The 19,791-nt window shown below is 37.0% G+C and overlaps 1 protein-coding gene across 3 annotated transcripts in view; it reads right to left on the bottom strand.

Moving 5' to 3' along the window:
- Nucleotides 1-9,316, bottom strand: part of LOC117405888 (metabotropic glutamate receptor 5) — a 78,180-nt gene extending 68,864 nt beyond the window's left edge. For 2 of the 3 annotated variants that reach the window (XR_009329594.1, XM_034009361.3), the window contains exons 1-2: nucleotides 6,970-7,402; nucleotides 2,946-3,835 (exon numbers count right to left, since the gene is read on the bottom strand). Coding sequence is in view for 2 of the 3 variants with exons in the window: in XM_034009361.3 (XP_033865252.3) it covers nucleotides 2,946-3,624 (679 nt within the window). In the remaining variant the exon portion in view is untranslated. Of the gene's footprint in view, nucleotides 1-2,945; nucleotides 3,836-6,969; nucleotides 7,403-9,195 lie in introns of those variants that run through there. The other variant, XM_034009362.3, reaches the window with a different exon arrangement.
- Nucleotides 9,317-19,791: the final 10,475 nt, after the last annotated feature.

Raw genomic sequence — 19,791 nt, 5'->3', positions numbered from 1 at the left:
CGAAATTTATTGGATATTTCAAACTTTTTTAACAAATAAAAAACTGAAAAATTGGGCGTGCAAAATTATTCAGCCCCTTTACTTTCAGTGCAGCAAACTCTCTCCAGAAGTTCAGTGAGGATCTCTGAATGATCCAATGTTGACCTAAATGACTAATGATGATAAATAGAATCCACCTGTGTGTAATCAAGTCCCCGTATAAATGCACCTGCACTGTGATAGTCTCAGAGGTCCGTTTAAAGCGCAGAGAGCATCATGAAGAACAAGGAACACACCAGGCAGGTCCGAGATACTGTTGTGGAGAAGTTTAAAGCCGGATTTGGATACAAAAAGATTTCCCAAGCTTTAAACATCCCAAGGAGCACTGTGCAAGCGATAATATTGAAATGGAAGGAGTATCAGACCACTGCAAATCTACCAAGACCTGGCCGTCCCTCTAAACTTTCAGCTCATACAAGGAGAAGACTGATCAGAGATGCAGCCAAGAGGCCCATGATCACTCTGGATGAACTGCAGAGATCTACAGCTGAGGTGGGAGACTCTGTCCATAGGACAACAATCAGTCGTATACTGGCCTTTATGGAAGAGTGGCAAGAAGAAAGCCATTTCTTAAAGATATCCATAAAAAGTGTCGTTTACAGTTTGCCACAAGCCACCTGGGAGACACACCAAACATGTGGAAGAAGGTGCTCTGGTCAGATGAAACCAAAATAGAACTTTTTGGCAACAATGCAAAACTTTATGTTTGGCGTAAAAGCAACACAGCTCATCACCCTGAACACACCATCCCCACTGTCAAACATGGTGGTGGCAGCATCATGGTTTGGGCCTGCTTTTCTTCAGCAGGGACAGGGAAGATGGTTAAAATTGATGGGAAGATGGATGGAGCCAAATACAGGACCATTCTGGAAGAAAACCTGATGGAGTCTGCAAAAGACCTGAGACTGGGACGGAGATTTGTCTTCCAACAAGACAATGATCCAAAACATAAAGCAAAATCTACAATGGAATGGTTCACAAGTAAACATATCCAGGTGTTAGAATGGCCAAGTCAAAGTCCAGACCTGAATCCAATCGAGAATCTGTGGAAAGAACTGAAAACTGCTGTTCACAAATGCTCTCCATCCAACCTCACTGAGCTCGAGCTGTTTTGCAAGGAGGAATGGGCAAAAATTTCAGTCTCTCGATGTGCAAAACTGATAGAGACATACCCCAAGCGACTTACAGCTGTAATCGCAGCAAAAGGTGGCGCTACAAAGTATTAACTTAAGGGGGCTGAATAATTTTGCACGCCCAATTTTTCAGTTTTTTATTTGTTAAAAAAGTTTGAAATATCCAATAAATTTCGTTCCACTTCATGATTGTGTCCCACTTGTTGTTGATTCTTCACAAAAAATTACAGTTTCATATCTTTATGTTTGAAGCCTGAAATGTGGCAAAAGGTAGCAAAGTTCAAGGGGGCCGAATACTTTCGCAAGGCACTGTATACGGCTTCATATGTATAAAGCCTTACGAACGTATGCAGAACAAACACAGTGTTAGTGCTCACCTAAATGTACTTTGTCGATGCGAGCAACCATTAACTTGATGGAATTTAGGGTCATAACAGTCTTATGCAGTGATCAGTTTGGTAATACAAAATGGTATCTAAAATTATTAGCACAGTTTCAAGTTTAAATATCCATATTTATTGATATTGTATTATAGTAAGGCTCAGTTGTGTAACACTTTAAAATATGCTATATATATATACTTTAAAAATCTTTGTATAAGTCTGTTTTCTAGGTATTTTTAGGGGGTCCTAAAAAGGGGGGAGCGACTTATACACTGGTGTGACCTACAGGCTTTTTCATGAAATTGTTGTCTCAAAAAGGGAGGGGCGACTTACACACAGGTGCAACTTATACACCATTTTTTACAGGCTATATATATATATATATATATATATATATATATATATATATATATATATAAATAAATATTAAAATGAATGTGCCTCTTATTAGGTAAAGATAATTGATTGTGTTGCTAAGTACATCATATGTACTTTTTCTTAAGAACTATCCATAATGACAACTCTACACTCTCACAGTTTCACATATAAAACAACAGTATAGATAATGTGTTGGCTCACGAAACGTAGGACATCAATTTAAAATTGGGGTTTTAGACTGGAAAAATACATGTTTGTGACAATTCATAGTGCATAAAAAATTCAAGTAGAGAAATTGTTAAACCACTACGCAAGCACACACATTTTCCTAGCTGGTAATTAGCAGTGTACTAATTTATCCAGAATACCCTCCCTAGTCCCTCCCCACAGAACCTAGAAATAGCATTCCCTCATCAACCTCTTCCTAGTCTCCCTGTGGGAGGTCAGTGTGGCTCCCAATAATAATCCAATTTTTCCGTGGGAACATCACACAGTGCACTGTACATCGAGTCAACCCTGAATGAAGCACACCTCAGACAAAAGGATTGGAACAGACTGATATAACCACTATGAGTTCTGCTGCCTAAAAGTGTCTAAATGTTGACTTCGGGTTACCAGGTATGCAAGCATGCAAAGCATTATAGGACCTGCAAATCACAGATTCAAATTGTAACTCAGTGGAGCATAAGCAGTTGAACTCAGTACTAAAAGGCAACCTGATTCTTAATCTGAGACTCAAAAAATAACATTCTTTGAAATGTACCATAATGAGTACTACACTAGCTAGAAAGTCACCACAGACATTAAAAAGAACTTCTTAGCCCATATCCAGGATCAATTGGGGGCAATGAAGGGATATGCACAAAAGTCCACAGTACTTTTCTTAATGCACAGCAAGGGACCATACCGCAGACTGTAAATAGATGTTCCCTCTAAAAGGTTGACATTAATATAATATAATATGGTGTCTGCTACACTATGTCTAAGATATCTTGATTTTTGTAAAGCTTACCTTCAGTGTGAATGGCTGAGACGTAGGTCCAGTTATATCTTTTTACAATGTCCACCATTGCCCGGGCCTGTTGAGCATCCGATGGAACCACCCTCATGAAGTACTTGTACAACGTTTTATCACTGAGGTCCATGCTTGTGGCAGAATAGGCAATTTGAGGTATATTAAAGAGTTGAAGCAGGTTCTGGACCTGAATGGCCACGGAGCTGGAGCCTGGACCTATCACCCCAACAATTGGCTTTTTGACACGGACCGGTGTGGTGGCGCTATCTGTGCAGCGCACCAATCCCTCTTCTTCCTCCGAGGAGACAAGCGAGTCCCTTATGAATTCGATGCTCTGCTCCAGAGCTACAGCAGAATGCCAGCAGGAGTCCCGGATTTCACAGCCTAGGGTTATGTTTGGTAAGATTTTGGGATCTGAGTTGATTCTGTCCAGAGTATGGAGCATGGCTTCCACCCTTTGGATGCCATATTGCTCCCGTATCACCCCACACTTCCTCTCATGCACTTTGTCTGCAGGGGGTTGATGGTGGACCGAGAACAGGGCCCCAATGATGATGTCCCCAGTTACATGAGCAACTACCCGCCTTTCATTTGCCTGGGCGCCGACCAGGAAGCTAAAGTTTACCAAGCCAATTTCTTCTGATAACAAGATCACCAGCAACAGAAAGATGCTCATCTTTAAAAAATGCTTTAAGCTTGAGAAAGCTTCATTATTGGAGGAACAACACCATGGGAAGGAAATTCAAAGAACATTTAAAACACCTTCTGCTCTCCTGTGGACAAGGTAAAGCACTCATATGTCATTTCCATTCAGTTTTTAATGAAGAAATGTTGTCTCCATGGCAACGTCTTGTAGAAAAGGTGCATGTGTTCGTAGGCTTCATCACCTTTGAAAAAGAGGAAACGGAAATTTACTTTTAAGATACAATCACACTGAGATAAAAAATAGTGTTGTTTTTCTTTCTGACTTCAACAAATCAAGTGATATTGAAAATTGTGAACTAGTATTGTATTTTACATGTACAATTGTCTGTACATTGAATGATTCATAATTATAAACTAACGCTGGAGAATCTACTCGTTAGATCTTATTTTACAGTACACTCTTGGGGTTATGGGACGTTCCACAGATTATAGAATAATATAGAGACCCATAATGTGTCTTCTGCTTTCTCTGGAACCCATAATATGTTCTATAGAATAGAGGGTTCTAAGTCTGGAACCGTTAAATAGGAGTTCCAAAAATGATGAATCATGCTTCTACTTAGAACCTAGACAGAGGTTTCAGAGAAAGCACGAAGGAACCATTTGGTTCTATATACTGTAGAACTCCCTGCAAAGTGTTTTTTTTTTAATTGGTGGTGATAGATATTAAAGACCATGGCTTTTTAAGGTCAGTCCCGTGCTTGTCTCTTGGATTAAGAACAATCTCAGTATATCGGATTGAACAGCGTGCAATAAATCATGGAGCATTCGTCACCACTGTAAAAAAAAACATTTATCATTATTTTACAGTTTAGCTGGCAGCCGAGCTGCATGGTAATTTTCAATAAAGTGACTGTAAATCAATGTATGGTCTTTTCTGTAAAAACCCCTGCAATTTACTATTAGAAAATCTACAAGATTTTACTGTTAAATAATTGTTTTAATCTTTATATGAGATAAAATCATTGTACAGAGAAATACATTTAAATTCATGTCAAACCAATCTAAAACAACAGTTTAAAATATTAAAATAACACTTAAACTCTGTTGAGTTTACAGTTTAGAACGGTAAAGGAATACTTAAATCCCTATAATATATTTTTCCCACATGTGTACGGTTAAATATTTCACGTATACTACCGCAAATTTAGGTTTGTATTGTAACGAAATAGGACCCTTTACAAACAACATTGTCGGGTTCTCCTTCAGTAACTGGCGCCACACAGTCAAAACAAAACTCCGCTGCATTTCAAAAGCTGCGTCAAGCTGACTGCACAGCCGTAGAATGGGTCACTCGCACGTTAATTTGCTGAGTCCAGAAAAAGCAGCTCTCTAAACTCCAGCAGCCATTACTACCTTATGGTAACACAGCCCTCTTAATAATCTTAACACAATAACGTAATACAATAACCCACAGCAATGTACACAGATCCACAATAAGTAATTAGTAAACCATAACACAACAGTAAATAACAATAACACATCGATAAGTTACAATATCCCTAACAAGTCCACAGTCCCAGCGTCCTTTGCGTTACTTTACGCAAATAAGCCGCGCAAATGTAAAATTGGGATTTTGCACGATTTTATTATACTCTACTAAAACGTAATGGGACGTGTACCATTAAGAACAACACAAAAAGTGTGCAAAGTGATCAGTACAGGCTAGTTTGTAAGACATTTAAAGTTCCTACAATAAGAAAACACACAGAGGTACTGTTCTTGAACGCCAGCTCCTGCGTTCCTTACTTAAACACGTTTTCTAAGGGTGAAACGTAAGGGGATACAAACAATCTAAAAACAGGGAATTCTTGTTATTAATAATACGAACAATAATACCATTATTATTATTATTATTATTATTATTATTATTATTATTATTATTATTATTATTATTATTATTATTATTATTATAACTGCCTTAAGCAGTAAATGCAGGTTTCTTTAACAACAAAATGACTGTCATAATGCGATCCAAAGTCAATATTTTGAGATACTAAGATGAACTTCCAAGATTTCACGTTTTTTCTAATGTTTTTCTGTAACACCGTATGTTAGCTCCTTCAATACACTACAATACAATGAATCAAATATGTAACAATAAATAAATAAATAAATAAATAAATAAATAAATATCTGATATTTAAAAAACGAACAACTTAATACAGACAAAACACCACCTTTTAGCCTCATTTTTTATAAATGAAAAATAATTTCAATTGTTACTGTGTCGTAGTTAGATTTGTTGGCTGTTTCTTTTTGTTCGTTTCTTGTTAAAAAAAAACACTTTTTAAATATTATTTATTATTTAAATAATAATAATAATAATAATAATAATAATAATAATAATAATAATAATAATAATAATAATAATAATAATAATAATATAAACTGCATTATTATACATTGACCTTAATAAATCATTTTATTAAACAGTGTTTTTGAAATGTCCTTGCTTTGGAAGATTTGATTGAGAAGGTCTGTAGCTGTCAATTTCTGTACGTGCACAACAAGTGCTATCAAGCGTTTGGGAGCTGTCCGTGGTGCTGAAGCACATAATAATACAATAGGGCATTTCTGACAGTGTTCATGTTTTATTTTCAGAAATTGAAATACGGTCAAGTCATATTCATTTGTATATTACTATTGTCAAGCGATAATATGATCACTTGTAACGGCGCAAAAGGTTCACTGCACACCATTGTTCAAACGGAACACAACGCACCGAATCAGAATGTTTAAATCAACAGGGCGAGATGTTTATAACAAGACCCTAGTCTAAAAAATGTGTATATCGAATTATAATGCTGCACCCTCTTGGGAAAAAGAGTGACTTTTTCAATGATGTCGTCATTTTAACTCGTCGTCGTGTGACATTTAAAATCAATACCCCTGAGGGAGAAATAAAACACCTTGAAGAAAACTGCAAAGGAATGAAAGTGCAACAAAACTCTCCAGACGAGTTCATGTTACAGTACCAGCAGTGTTTGTGAAATGGATACAAGCATTGTAGTAACTCGACCGTTACTAACCTAAAAAAAACACATTTCACTACAGTAAAGACTAATTACAAAACATGCAGGTAACTGAATAAAGCAATACATAAATACATAAACGCATAAACAAATAAATACATACATACATCACAAATATGATATAAAATACAACCGCACAATATTAAAGAAAACAATATCAGCACGTGCATCGGTATTTTAAAACTGGGTATTCCAAATGGGGAGACAACATGTCTTTCATAATATGCCATCTTCCACGGTTTAGACTCTTTAGGACTGCATCCGGTACAATTGAAACTTACCTTTACAAGACTGCGCAGGTCAGAGCTTGTGTATGTAATTCAATTCCGTTCTTATATGTTTTTACTTATTGCATTGGCAATGTGGACCCACTGTTCTGGCAGTGAAAGTAAAAACACCTTGTCACGCAGCAAGCTGTTTCCAAACGATCAGTGTTTTCCCCCTCTAAATACAGCGGCAACTTGCGCCTGGGGTTTTTTTTTTTTTAGGAAAAGTACTTGTATTTAAAGACACACTCTACTCGTTCCCTTTCTTCTGAATTCCTACTTATGCTTTAAAATATCCACTGCAAGAGTCTATTTAAAAAACAAGTATATTCCCGATCCCAAGGAATGTCTACAAAACACATAACCAATCAAAGCGACTCTTAGTGCACCCTTGTGTTATACCAATATACTCTGCAGCTACCAAAAATGAACCTGCTTGTGAGTAAGCCTCACTGCGCTGAATTGTTCATGCCTTAGAGAAAGAATAGATATCCCACATGCATAAGGGTTGCATGATCTAATCAATCCCCGAAAGGATGCATTCTTCAGTTATGCCTCTGACCTGCACACCCCACCCCCCTCCTCCCATCTCCTCTACCATCCTCCGGCCCCCTCATTCTTTCAATAGGTTGGATGCCGACCATAACTCAGGGTAAATTATTTGAATGACCGTTAGGTTATTGACTAACGATCCAATGATGCTTATCAATCAGCAAAAGACTGGGCATGCATCTTATATGGTTATTGACTTTCTGATAAGAGTTGACATTTGTAAACAATTTAAAACTGTAATAAGAGATTTCATTCTTTAAAAAAAAATGTATTTCTTTACAATAGCCAGAACCAGTATAATTCCAGAGCGCCATCTTGTGGTAAAGAGCGCAGATTATCTAGCACCACCCAAGTCATCGTTCTATCTTTTCTATGATCTATATTACACATTTCGCTATCGTGTGTCGATGACTTATACATGAACGTGGCTTTAATTAAAGGAGCTTTTTGTCATAATATTGTAATATTTGTCTCACTTTTATACAACACACATATGCTAAGCACAACCTATTGTCCGGTTGTGCCTATAATCCTGCACATTATCAAGCGTAACTCTATCAAATCCATCCGACATTACCACATCATCCTAAAACTCACTCAAATAATGGTATTGTGCTTGTTATAAAAAAATAAATTAAAAAAAGCTGTATTTAGTGCTGATATACGCTTCCTGCAGGTTAGAGTCCACAGTGCACAAACATGATAATACACTATAAACCTCTTTTGAAAATGATGATTTGGCGTATGAACAATACGAAAATATACACACAGACTTCCCAGAATTTTTTTTTGCCTCCGACTTCTTTTTTTAATGTATCCTGTTTTCAGTGGATTGCCCTTTCTCAAGATCAAAACGTCTTTATCGATTTTATTTCACGCATACCCGATTGGCTAAACTGCCCCCCAGATTCGTCTATACTTGACCAGTGCAAAGGAATGCAACAGTATCTTTATTGAAATGTAAAGGGAGCATCAGAGAGTAGGGTAAGCTGCTCAGCGTCATTCGAACTGAATACAGTATATGGACTGATAATGCAAGAAAGGAATCATTATTTCAAATGGTACCGTGACGCGTCTTATTCAATAATTATACTCTATAGTTGGGTAGTCTAAATAATAAAGCTAATTTTCAAGACGACTTGATTTGATCCACTTAGATTGCCAGTTAAGTGCTTGCAATATCTGTCTAAAATTCGCTTTATATGCGTAGTTTATTGCCTGTTTATTGCGCACATTAGCCCCAGTGTTTCGGTTAAATAGTGATGTTTATAAATGATATCTCAGCATAGCATTTAAATTAATTGAGAAAACTCGGTTAAAGTATCACATGTCAATTTTACTAATAGGTTAACTCAAACTGCTAAATGATATTCACAATACCATGAGCTACAATCATAAAGCAAACAGCAATTCATGCCCTGTGTAGTTTAGTTCTAGTGATACAATAAAGTGTACTTTAGTACCAGGTTTAAGTCATTATTTATTTCAATCATATTAATGAAGATGCGGGCTACAAATTTAACATATTTGTACATATCATAATTTTCCTAACGTAGTGTTGCCACACTTACAACAGGAATATAGTTAAACTGGTAGCCATCATTATTTGACTCAAGCTTCTCTCAATATCAACATTCTGTTACATGAAACAGGAAACACATATATTTTTTTAAACTGAGTATTACATACCTGAATAGTTGTCCGTGATTTCATATAACCTAGATAGTCCGAATCTAGTATATTCTATACAGACCACTGAATGAAGATTTGAACATCACGATTAATCCACTTTTCACCATGGCAACAGAAACATCTCTCTCTCTCTCTCTCTCTCTCTCTCTCTCTCTCTCTCTCTCTCGTTAAGTAAGCATTTCTCTTTTAACACGACCTAATCGATCACGCAGGAGAGATTGGGGCAACCGATGCACAGTTTATTCGAAGAAAGAAAGCCCACAGTTTTAAACAATAACGGTTTTTTTTTGTTTTTTTTGGCATGTCTCTCTCTGTAGCAGAATGTGTGACTTTCTATCCATGTAAACCGTGCTCAAGCAGATTTCCCTGACAACATTGCACTGTTAGGATTAATCACGTCAAATGCCATTGCCAACTAGATGGGGGATTATAGACCAGCGAAAAATCATAGCTAAACATGCCTGTCTACTCAATTCCATTAACTCCATTTCCTGTTTGTACAGCACACGCGATTCTTTTAAAATTTCATTGCCCGTCAACTGTAATTCTCTTGAGATAGACCTTCAGAATGGGACTCGTGCATTGATGGTAACTCAGACTGTAAAGTCCAGCACAGTAATGGTAATCACATATTGTGCCGTAACACAACACATTTACGACTATGGTAAGCTAACACCATTTATTTTTTTCTTTAATGGCTTCAAATAACCAACTCAGGTTTGAGCTCATATACCTTGGATTGTTTCTTGCTAGTACTGCTCCAGTAAAGTCAAATATAATCTGAACAAGCAGTCCATCACATTTTCTGCCTCTATATTTCACACCTGTTACCACAACCTGGGAAAGCTTTTTTTCTATGGTATTGTAGAGTACTTTTCATGTTTCTCATGGGATGTTTATGCAAGTACAATACAAAATAGTAAGTTCAGCTTTCTGTGGATGGTGCTGTGGTTCTGAATTGGAGCTATGGATGGGAATTGCAAACCAATAGGGATTGATTCATTTTTGTATTCATTCATTTTTAAATAACTATGCCAAAAACAATACGTTTGCCTATTTATGTACTGTACAGTGACTCAGAAAAGATTTAGACACCCTTGCTGGTTTGTTTCACTTGTGGGTGGAACATTTGTTGCCCATTTGTTATGACTGCAGATGGCAAATGTTTTGCCCATTAACCTTCAACAGAACACCTCGTGGAAGATATTAATTACAAAAAATGATGTTAATTTGAAGGTTAACTGGACGCAGAACCCTTGTTTGAGACAAAACATTTTTAAAAGCAAGACATCTTACAAGCGCAGTGGCATCCCAAATGTTATCAATGTATTAATTTATTTTTTTAAATATTTTTGTAGATTGGCCACTTATATTATAGGGGACCACAATTAGTAACTGTAACATGCTAGATCTTAGGCACAAACTGGCGACCACGCACACCGCCAGCAAGAGTCTGAACAACTAAGCAAAAGAACCTTCAGAGGTCAGAATCTCTAACTGACCATTACATAAGGAAGGTGTTTGAGAGGAGTAAAATGGGCAACAACAGTCTCACGCCCATCTTAAACCAGCAATGGTGGCTGAACCAGTGCTTGAGTCACTGCATATAAAAAGTGAGGCAAGCACAAAAACTGTATTAACTATGAACTATGAATGAACGCATACTATGAATGCGTCATTTTATATTGACAAACAGAATAGGCATAATCTGAACATAAATAACACATTGCAGCATACCCTCAGGCAATATGCAGTCTGATCCAGTAGTTTAGCATGTTCCTCTATTAAATTAACATTCATAATGCTGAATGTATTTTTCTCCAAGCACACTGGCTCTGCACATGACAATGCGTTTTAAATATGGATTAGGCTATTACCACCACAGTGGATAGGCTAATAAATGATAACAGATAGGTTGTCACAGTAAAATGGCATTATAAAATAGGTCCAACTTTATCAATGAGTGTCAACTAGATAATGTCATTTTAGTGGAATAACAAAGTGATATATATTACATCTACTGCTACAGAGCCAACTCCAGTAGGTAGCTATTCTATCAATGGACCTGTTTTCTTTTCCAATGTGTATTATATGCACTTGCCATAGTTTAGTGTTCTTCTGAATACAAATCTATCCTTTGTCATGCTTGCCTATGCTTTCACTATTCGTTTACACATTGATTACATTCTTATCAGCTGCACATCAGATATATAGTTAGGAGCACACTCTTATTCATACACACGTATCCACTCACACATCTCTCTTAATCCCTTTACTTCGGGATTTGTCTATTTGCAATACCTCCAGCTTGCATTAAAAATCCACCATTTCTGAGATCGCACACTGCTCCTTTTATAACCACACAATAACTAATCTAATCTGTACAGTACTTGCCACTATACTGTAGATGCAATCTAATAATTCAAAAGAATGAGACGACCCTTGTATACCTTTAATTATGAAGTATCCAATAGCCGTATATACAAAAGGTATACTTTCTAGTCAAACTTTAATAAAAAGCTGTAACTGTGTCCTCTTTATGTGTTGTTGAAGGGTAAGTACAGCAATTAATAAGCAGGGCTGGTATTAAGTGGCTTGGCTTGGGGAATAGCCACAACTCATACCATTTACTCAGTGAATCGAGATCTTTTTCAGCCAAGTGAATCAAGCCAATCCTGATAATTGATCTGAAGAGTTCATGCTGTTTATTAGATTAACTGTGACATACAAACACTAGCAATCACTGTTATAGACTAATGTTGCAACATTGTGTTCCCCATGGCTTGTTTTGTGTCATTACCAAAACTGATCATTCTACGCTGATTAGATCTTACACAGCTTGCGTGTATACTGTAGACCCCAAGTGAATTAGTGCCAGCGCTAGGCTTTCAATGCACTTCATACTACAGAAAACACTTATTTTTAGATGACCAGGTGTGTTAAAATCAATAAGTAGTTAATATTTAGATATATTCCTTTCATTACATTTCAGTTATGTGTAGCGCATTCACTTGGTTGTTTTACATTGGTCAATCCACTGCTTCCAGGATGTGCACAAAATCCAGCTGTAATGTGGATAGAAAGCTACAATAAACACCTCCATTCTTACCTTGATTATAGATTGCTTTCTGATTGCAGAGCGTAGCATTTCTATCCACAAACTGGACCTTGATAAGGATGTACACTGACACCCCCTGCTAGACCAGGGGTAGAATGACTGCTAATTTGACAGAGTCGACTAGTCAAAGTAAAAATATATTTTAAAACTGTATGGCATCTTTTAAAACTATTTCTTGATTTTTCTAAATGTCCTGTATATGCTACTCATTTATTTCATCCATCCGAAACTGCACGCTTCACAATTATCTTCCGTTTCAATGCAAACAGCTGAATACCATTCATATATTGATATTGCTAGCTCACTACCAGTTTATGCTTTAAACACACAAAAACATGACTATTTGTTAGGTCTGTAGTATTGCTGCAGTAAAATGCTGCTCTGGTGCTGCTGCTGCTGTTGCTTTGTAATTGATGGCATCGATTAGTCAACTACCGATTTCTGAAGCCGCCTGTCACTTTTCTAGTCTACTAGTTGCTACCATATGCTAGGCATTTATCATGTTATAGCGTGTCTCAGCATGCACATACCGGTAATTAAATGACCTGTTCTGGATTTCGGAATTAGACAATACCAGGTATGGGTAGAAAATTATCTGAATTAAATACAGACCAACAACCTGATAGAAAATGTGTCTAGCAAAGACTGGGCAGTGAGATACTGCCAGCAATCTTGACACACTAAATGCCAATGTTAGAGACATGGATGCGATGCAGTTAGATAATGTATAGACAAGGCATTGCATATTCACGAAGGATATCATTGTACTTATAAAGAGTGACAAAGCTTTAATAACAAAAGTAGTTTCATCAAAGAGCAAACAATAGGCACATGGAGAGTGTTTTTTATCACATGAATTTAGGCTGATGTCTCCGTAACCAAGGGAACAAACAAGTATGAGCTGCACTTTACTTCAGTGCATAAAAGCAGGAGAGAGCCAGCAAGGCTTTAAAATAGATGACCCAGGAGTAAGATTCGAGTGGTACAGAACATATTTAAAGTTAAACGTAGCTTCCCAAGGCAAGCATTACCAGCTGCCATTGGCTGCTTGATCGGGGTCTTACTGCTTGAAAATTGTTGTTCCCAACAGTTGAATGCTGTATATTATGTACTGCTCCAGTGCTTTCAATATGTAATACATAAAAGCACAGGGAAAAACATCACATCATATTTCACAAGAGGTGGTCCAAACCTGAACTGATGGAATATGCAGGTCAGGACTGAGGTACTTAACTTCACAGAGCTACTAGGGGAAGCTAATGAATGTTTGACTTGAAAGTGGGTGCATTCTGAATCTCTTTTTGTGTATGCACCACAGGGGCATTTCAAATGCTTTTTGGGCTCTATATTACCATAATATATTGAATGATGGATGAATGAATGACCAGGCTTATGTTAGACAGGGAGTAAGATGACAACAGAGCAATGTGGTTCTGACCTCACAAGAAAACACACCTCTGCTCTTGTTGCAGTAGATATTTTACAAAAAAATTAAAATGACGATTAAATGTGTTTAAAACCAACAGGCCATAAGCTAATGAATCAGGGGCATCCCAGATGACACCTAGGCAGACTGCAGCCTAGCAAAAACTACTGTCTGTAAAAGTTATCTCGGGGGGGACTCTCGAGTGAGAATAATGAATAGGTGTACTGACTTTTAATCTAGGTGCATTGTGCTGCTACCTCACCAGAAAGAAAGGAACACTCATTCCAGGATTGCAGCCAAAGATGCAAACAATGCCACAAGCTTCTGGGGGGGGGGGGGGATCAGAGATGTATGAAACAGTTTACAATTAAAGCAGTTCACAAAACTACTGAAATTTGTTTCAGGTCATCCAGGTAGACGGGTAACAGTAGGTTCCAATACATCTTACAGGCAATGTTATAACTTAAATGGATGTGATCTTGGCTCTAAGTTTAGATGTGAGAACCGGATAATGTTTTTTAAAGGACAAAAACGTTTCATTCAGCTATTATTTCCACTGCCTAACAGAACGGATGCTGTATGCTGGTCACATAACTGATAAAACCAAGCCCTTGGCAATTAATTACTTCATTATTTACGTCAAGAAACTGGGTTTAATATATTTGTCACAGCACAATACAGTGTTGTGAGACTTTGTTATGGACACATTTCAGGACTCATTTAATCATCAATGAATATGATAAAACTGTAGCTGAATCATATTTAGATATGTTAAAGCCTTTTTACTGGCCCATACAAAAATCCCTAGTGTAAATATACAGTATACAAATACAAAGCTCCCTAAAAGGCTTTTGAATTTGAGATTCCTCTGAACTTCAGCACTGTGCAGCATCTTGATTGTTATTATCATTTTATTTTACACAGTACAAAATAAGTGGAAGGAAGATGGATGGAAATCGAAATATATTTATTTGTCTTGCTGTGTTTATTTTCTTTTCCATTGTAAATTAAACATTAAATGGAAGTGTTGAGAAAAGGATAGCTTTATCAACCCACTCTACAAGGGCAGCTGTTGTTTCCATAGTTACAATTTGTATGTATGATGGTTTTATAACATCCCTTTGTTCAAGTGTGAGAAAAAAAAGCAGTTAAATGATTGGATGGGTTACTGGATGTTACTGCAAAAAGTAATGTTGGTATTTTTCTTACAGCTTTACAAATGATATATATATATATATAGTCAGTTTTCACCAAACCCATGACTTATTTAATTTAGTAAGGTAAAACAAATCTGAATTTCTGTAATTACATGTGTGATATGTTTTATATTTCCCTTTCCCTATTAAATAACATATCTTGTGTTAGGGGTGCAGATGAACCCAAAGTGAAAACGAATCCCACAGTGACCACAGTTTAAATCCCAGAGGAATACAAGAACACAGATTACAGTGTCACATTGTGCTAAACAGCAAGGAATCTATTTCAAATGCAACCAAACTAACCTAGATTTCTCTAGGCAAGATTCTGCATCTACATCCTGTGGTAAGATCTTTAATCTCTGTTATACAGCTGCTCAGAAAGCAAACCTGACTGAAAACATTAGACATTTCAATATATTGTAAGCTGAAATATTTTTAAAAAATGCCACTTTATAATAGTGTCCATAATTACATATGAACAAGTGCATAATTTACTTTTAAATACAAATGAACAATGATACATACTTAACCCTAACACTAAGATTAATTAATCATGATTAAGCATACCTTTTAAAATAACACAAATGCAAGTCATTATTGAATGTGTCCTAAATTTATGCTTTCCTCAAATGAAATAAATTGGAAATATGTTACTTTTTTAAAATGTGTAACCAAAAAATATTTATAAAACGGAATGGGGCAATACAGCTTTAAAACCCCTGTATATTAGAACTCATCCGGAATTTTGTGAACATGACATGCAATTGTTTTTTCCTATCATGCTAATTAAATATCACAAAAGAAGCACTTACTGGAAATGAAATGTTTCAAATGCAGTTCCAAGTCAGATCACACATACTGTACTACTGGTGGCTTGAGGTACTTGCCAATATTTTTTTTAGATAACTTTACAATTTCATTTACACTTACAATGACAGGACTTGACAGGGTATTGACAATATCTAGTTTGGGATCAGATTTAATGCTGCTGTTATTTTCACATTTCTGTTTTTCAAATTTGCAGATGACTCATACTGTCTTTAATATTCATTTTGATCACATTGCAGTGTCTGAAGAACCTTTACTGATATATATATATATATATATATATATATATATACATATATATATATATATATATATACAGTGCCTTGCGAAAGTATTCGGCCCCCTTGAACTTTGCGACCTTTTGCCACATTTCAGGCTTCAAACATAAAGATATGAAACTGTAATTTTTTGTGAAGAATCAACAACAAGTGGGACACAATCATGAAGTGGAACGAAATTTATTGGATATTTCAAACTTTTTTAACAAATAAAAAACTGAAAAATTGGGCGTGCAAAATTATTCAGCCCCCTTAAGTTAATACTTTGTAGCGCCACCTTTTGCTGCGATTACAGCTGTAAGTCGCTTGGGGTATGTCTCTATCAGTTTTGCACATCGAGAGACTGAAATTTTTGCCCATTCCTCCTTGCAAAACAGCTCGAGCTCAGTGAGGTTGGATGGAGAGCATTTGTGAACAGCAGTTTTCAGTTCTTTCCACAGATTCTCGATTGGATTCAGGTCTGGACTTTGACTTGGCCATTCTAACACCTGGATATGTTTATTTGTGAACCATTCCATTGTAGATTTTGCTTTATGTTTTGGATCATTGTCTTGTTGGAAGACAAATCTCCGTCCCAGTCTCAGGTCTTTTGCAGACTCCATCAGGTTTTCTTCCAGAATGGTCCTGTATTTGGCTCCATCCATCTTCCCATCAATTTTAACCATCTTCCCTGTCCCTGCTGAAGAAAAGCAGGCCCAAACCATGATGCTGCCACCACCATGTTTGACAGTGGGGATGGTGTGTTCAGGGTGATGAGCTGTGTTGCTTTTACGCCAAACATAACGTTTTGCATTGTTGCCAAAAAGTTCGATTTTGGTTTCATCTGACCAGAGCACCTTCTTCCACATGTTTGGTGTGTCTCCCAGGTGGCTTGTGGCAAACTGTAAACGACACTTTTTATGGATATCTTTAAGAAATGGCTTTCTTCTTGCCACTCTTCCATAAAGGCCAGATTTGTACAGTATACGACTGATTGTTGTCCTATGGACAGAGTCTCCCACCTCAGCTGTAGATCTCTGCAGTTCATCCAGAGTGATCATGGGCCTCTTGGCTGCATCTCTGATCAGTCTTCTCCTTGTATGAGCTGAAAGTTTAGAGGGACGGCCAGGTCTTGGTAGATTTGCAGTGGTCTGATACTCCTTCCATTTCAATATTATCGCTTGCACAGTGCTCCTTGGGATGTTTAAAGCTTGGGAAATCTTTTTGTATCCAAATCCGGCTTTAAACTTCTCCACAACAGTATCTCGGACCTGCCTGGTGTGTTCCTTGTTCTTCATGATGCTCTCTGCGCTTTAAACGGACCTCTGAGACTATCACAGTGCAGGTGCATTTATACGGAGACTTGATTACACACAGGTGGATTCTATTTATCATCATTAGTCATTTAGGTCAACATTGGATCATTCAGAGATCCTCACTGAACTTCTGGAGAGAGTTTGCTGCACTGAAAGTAAAGGGGCTGAATAATTTTGCACGCCCAATTTTTCAGTTTTTTATTTGTTAAAAAAGTTTGAAATATCCAATAAATTTCGTTCCACTTCATGATTGTGTCCCACTTGTTGTTGATTCTTCACAAAAAATTACAGTTTCATATCTTTATGTATGAAGCCTGAAATGTGGCAAAAGGTCGCAAAGTTCAAGGGGGCCGAATACTTTCGCAAGGCACTGTATATATATATTTACTAGAAATGTATTTCAACATATCATCATTTTAATTATAATACAGTATAGAATCATGCAATTCATTTTAGTAGTTGTTCATTTGAGAAAATTTACGAGTCAACGCGTTTTTCTGTGGCAGACATTCATCTTAACATAATGTACTGTATTGTGAGAACATTCTGGAATGTGTGCTGCAGTGCAATCAACAGAGCGGTCTCCTCCAGACTTCAGTATTTGTATTTAATCAGATCTGTTTTTGTCTCTGATCCTTCTTGGTACACAATTTACAAGATGAATATGTACCATTAGTGCACAGCAAGACTGAGAGGCACACCTGAAGAGCAATTCATGTTTTGTTTAACACTTTAAAAAATAAATACATAAAAAAAGATGTGAGATTCTTAGTGTATATAACATTCCCTGAACCTAGATTCTAAAATTCTGTATTACCTATAATTCAAAGTATTATCCTTATTAAAAAAAATGTATTGCAGTTTATCATTATCATTTGCATAGTAGGAGGAGTAGATCAAGAGATGCGGGAGGAGATGTGGGAATCTAAGGAGGGAAAGAAGAGGAAGATCTGGGCATCATCAGCGTAAAGGTGGTAGGAGAAGCTAAAAGAGGAATTTAGAATGCAGTTGATATGAGGAGTACCATTTTCTTATGTCATTTACTCCCCATAATTCGGTACAAGCACCAAATCTGAAGGGAATATGAATGTAAGGTAAATGTCAGAGGTTGGGATAAGCACACCAATATATGTTTTGGTTCCTGTTCCAAAATTTGACAGCGTACCGTTTTTATATTCTAACGATGCAATACTATTTCAATTAAGTGACAGGACTGACTGTCATATATGTAAATGAGGGGATTAGCAATGGGGACACGTGGAGTGCAGGATGCGCCCTATAGCCTGGACGTCACCAGTTTGAGCTATTCCACTGCCAACCATGGACGGGAACTCCCAGGGGGCGGCGCACAATTGGCTGAGCACTGCCCGGGGGGGAGGGCTTAGGTTGGCCAGGGTATCCTTGGCTCACCACGCACCAGCGACCCCTGTAGACTGGCCAGGCGCCTGCGGGCTTGCCTGTAAGCTGCCCAGAGCTGCATTGTCCTCCGATGCTGTAGCTCTGGGTTGGCTGCATGGTGGGCCTACAGAATGAAAAGAAGCGGTCGGCTGACGGCAGGTGCTTTGGAGGACAGCGTGTGTTCGTCTTCGCTGCTCCCGAGTCAGCACAGGGGTGGTAGCGGTGGACTGAGCCTAAATACTATTGGGCATTTCAAATTGGGAGAAAAACGGGATACAAATTAATTGGCGACTACTAAATTTTAAAAAAGCATTGTAATTGGAAGTATTGAAACCAGAACTATTATGCAGTTATTAACTTTATTTATTTTACATGTATCTACCTAAATAAATGGCTAACCTTTTAAATTCCAAGATCTTTGAAAGTGTAAACTTTGCATTGAATTATATCACATACTGTTGAACCATGTTCATTTTAAGAAATAATTTGACATAATACAGTAGTGGGAAACTTTTTATTTTTTAATAATTTAAAAAAAAGGAATGTGATTCTATATAGCTCAAGGGTTTTTTTTAAATCCTGTGATGTTCATACTTCTGTTAGTGATTTTGCACGAGGAGGGATTAGCACTACCTCGCGCACAGGCACAAGATCATGTGATAGGCTTATGATTCTGAGTATCCAAGCACTGGCAGAGGTACGCTAAGCACAGGGCCATTCAGACCGTATGACGTTCTGTTCTTTTATAATTCAAAGATCTCATTCATGATCTATGCATAACACTGCAGTTTTTGTTCTGCTCAGAACACATTAATTTACCCTAAAAATTCAGTTTGTTTAAAATCAATTACTATACAAAGATATTTTAAACTGTTTTTTCCTACTTGTAGTATTTTGATTTAGTTATTAACCGTAGATAGGAAATCAAATACTGTTTGACATGTGTAATGTACTGTGTACATGCGGAAATGTTAAAGATAACAAAGAATGTATAGTTTTACTAATGAAGCGATAAAGCTAGGCTTTTACAGGAAGATAGATTTCCTTTAAT

Source organism: Acipenser ruthenus, chromosome 9 (genome assembly GCF_902713425.1).
Source record: "Acipenser ruthenus chromosome 9, fAciRut3.2 maternal haplotype, whole genome shotgun sequence".
NCBI lineage: Eukaryota > Metazoa > Chordata > Actinopteri > Acipenseriformes > Acipenseridae > Acipenser > Acipenser ruthenus.
Note: the sequence above shows the minus strand (reverse complement) of the source record. Positions and strands in the feature narration are given on the sequence as shown.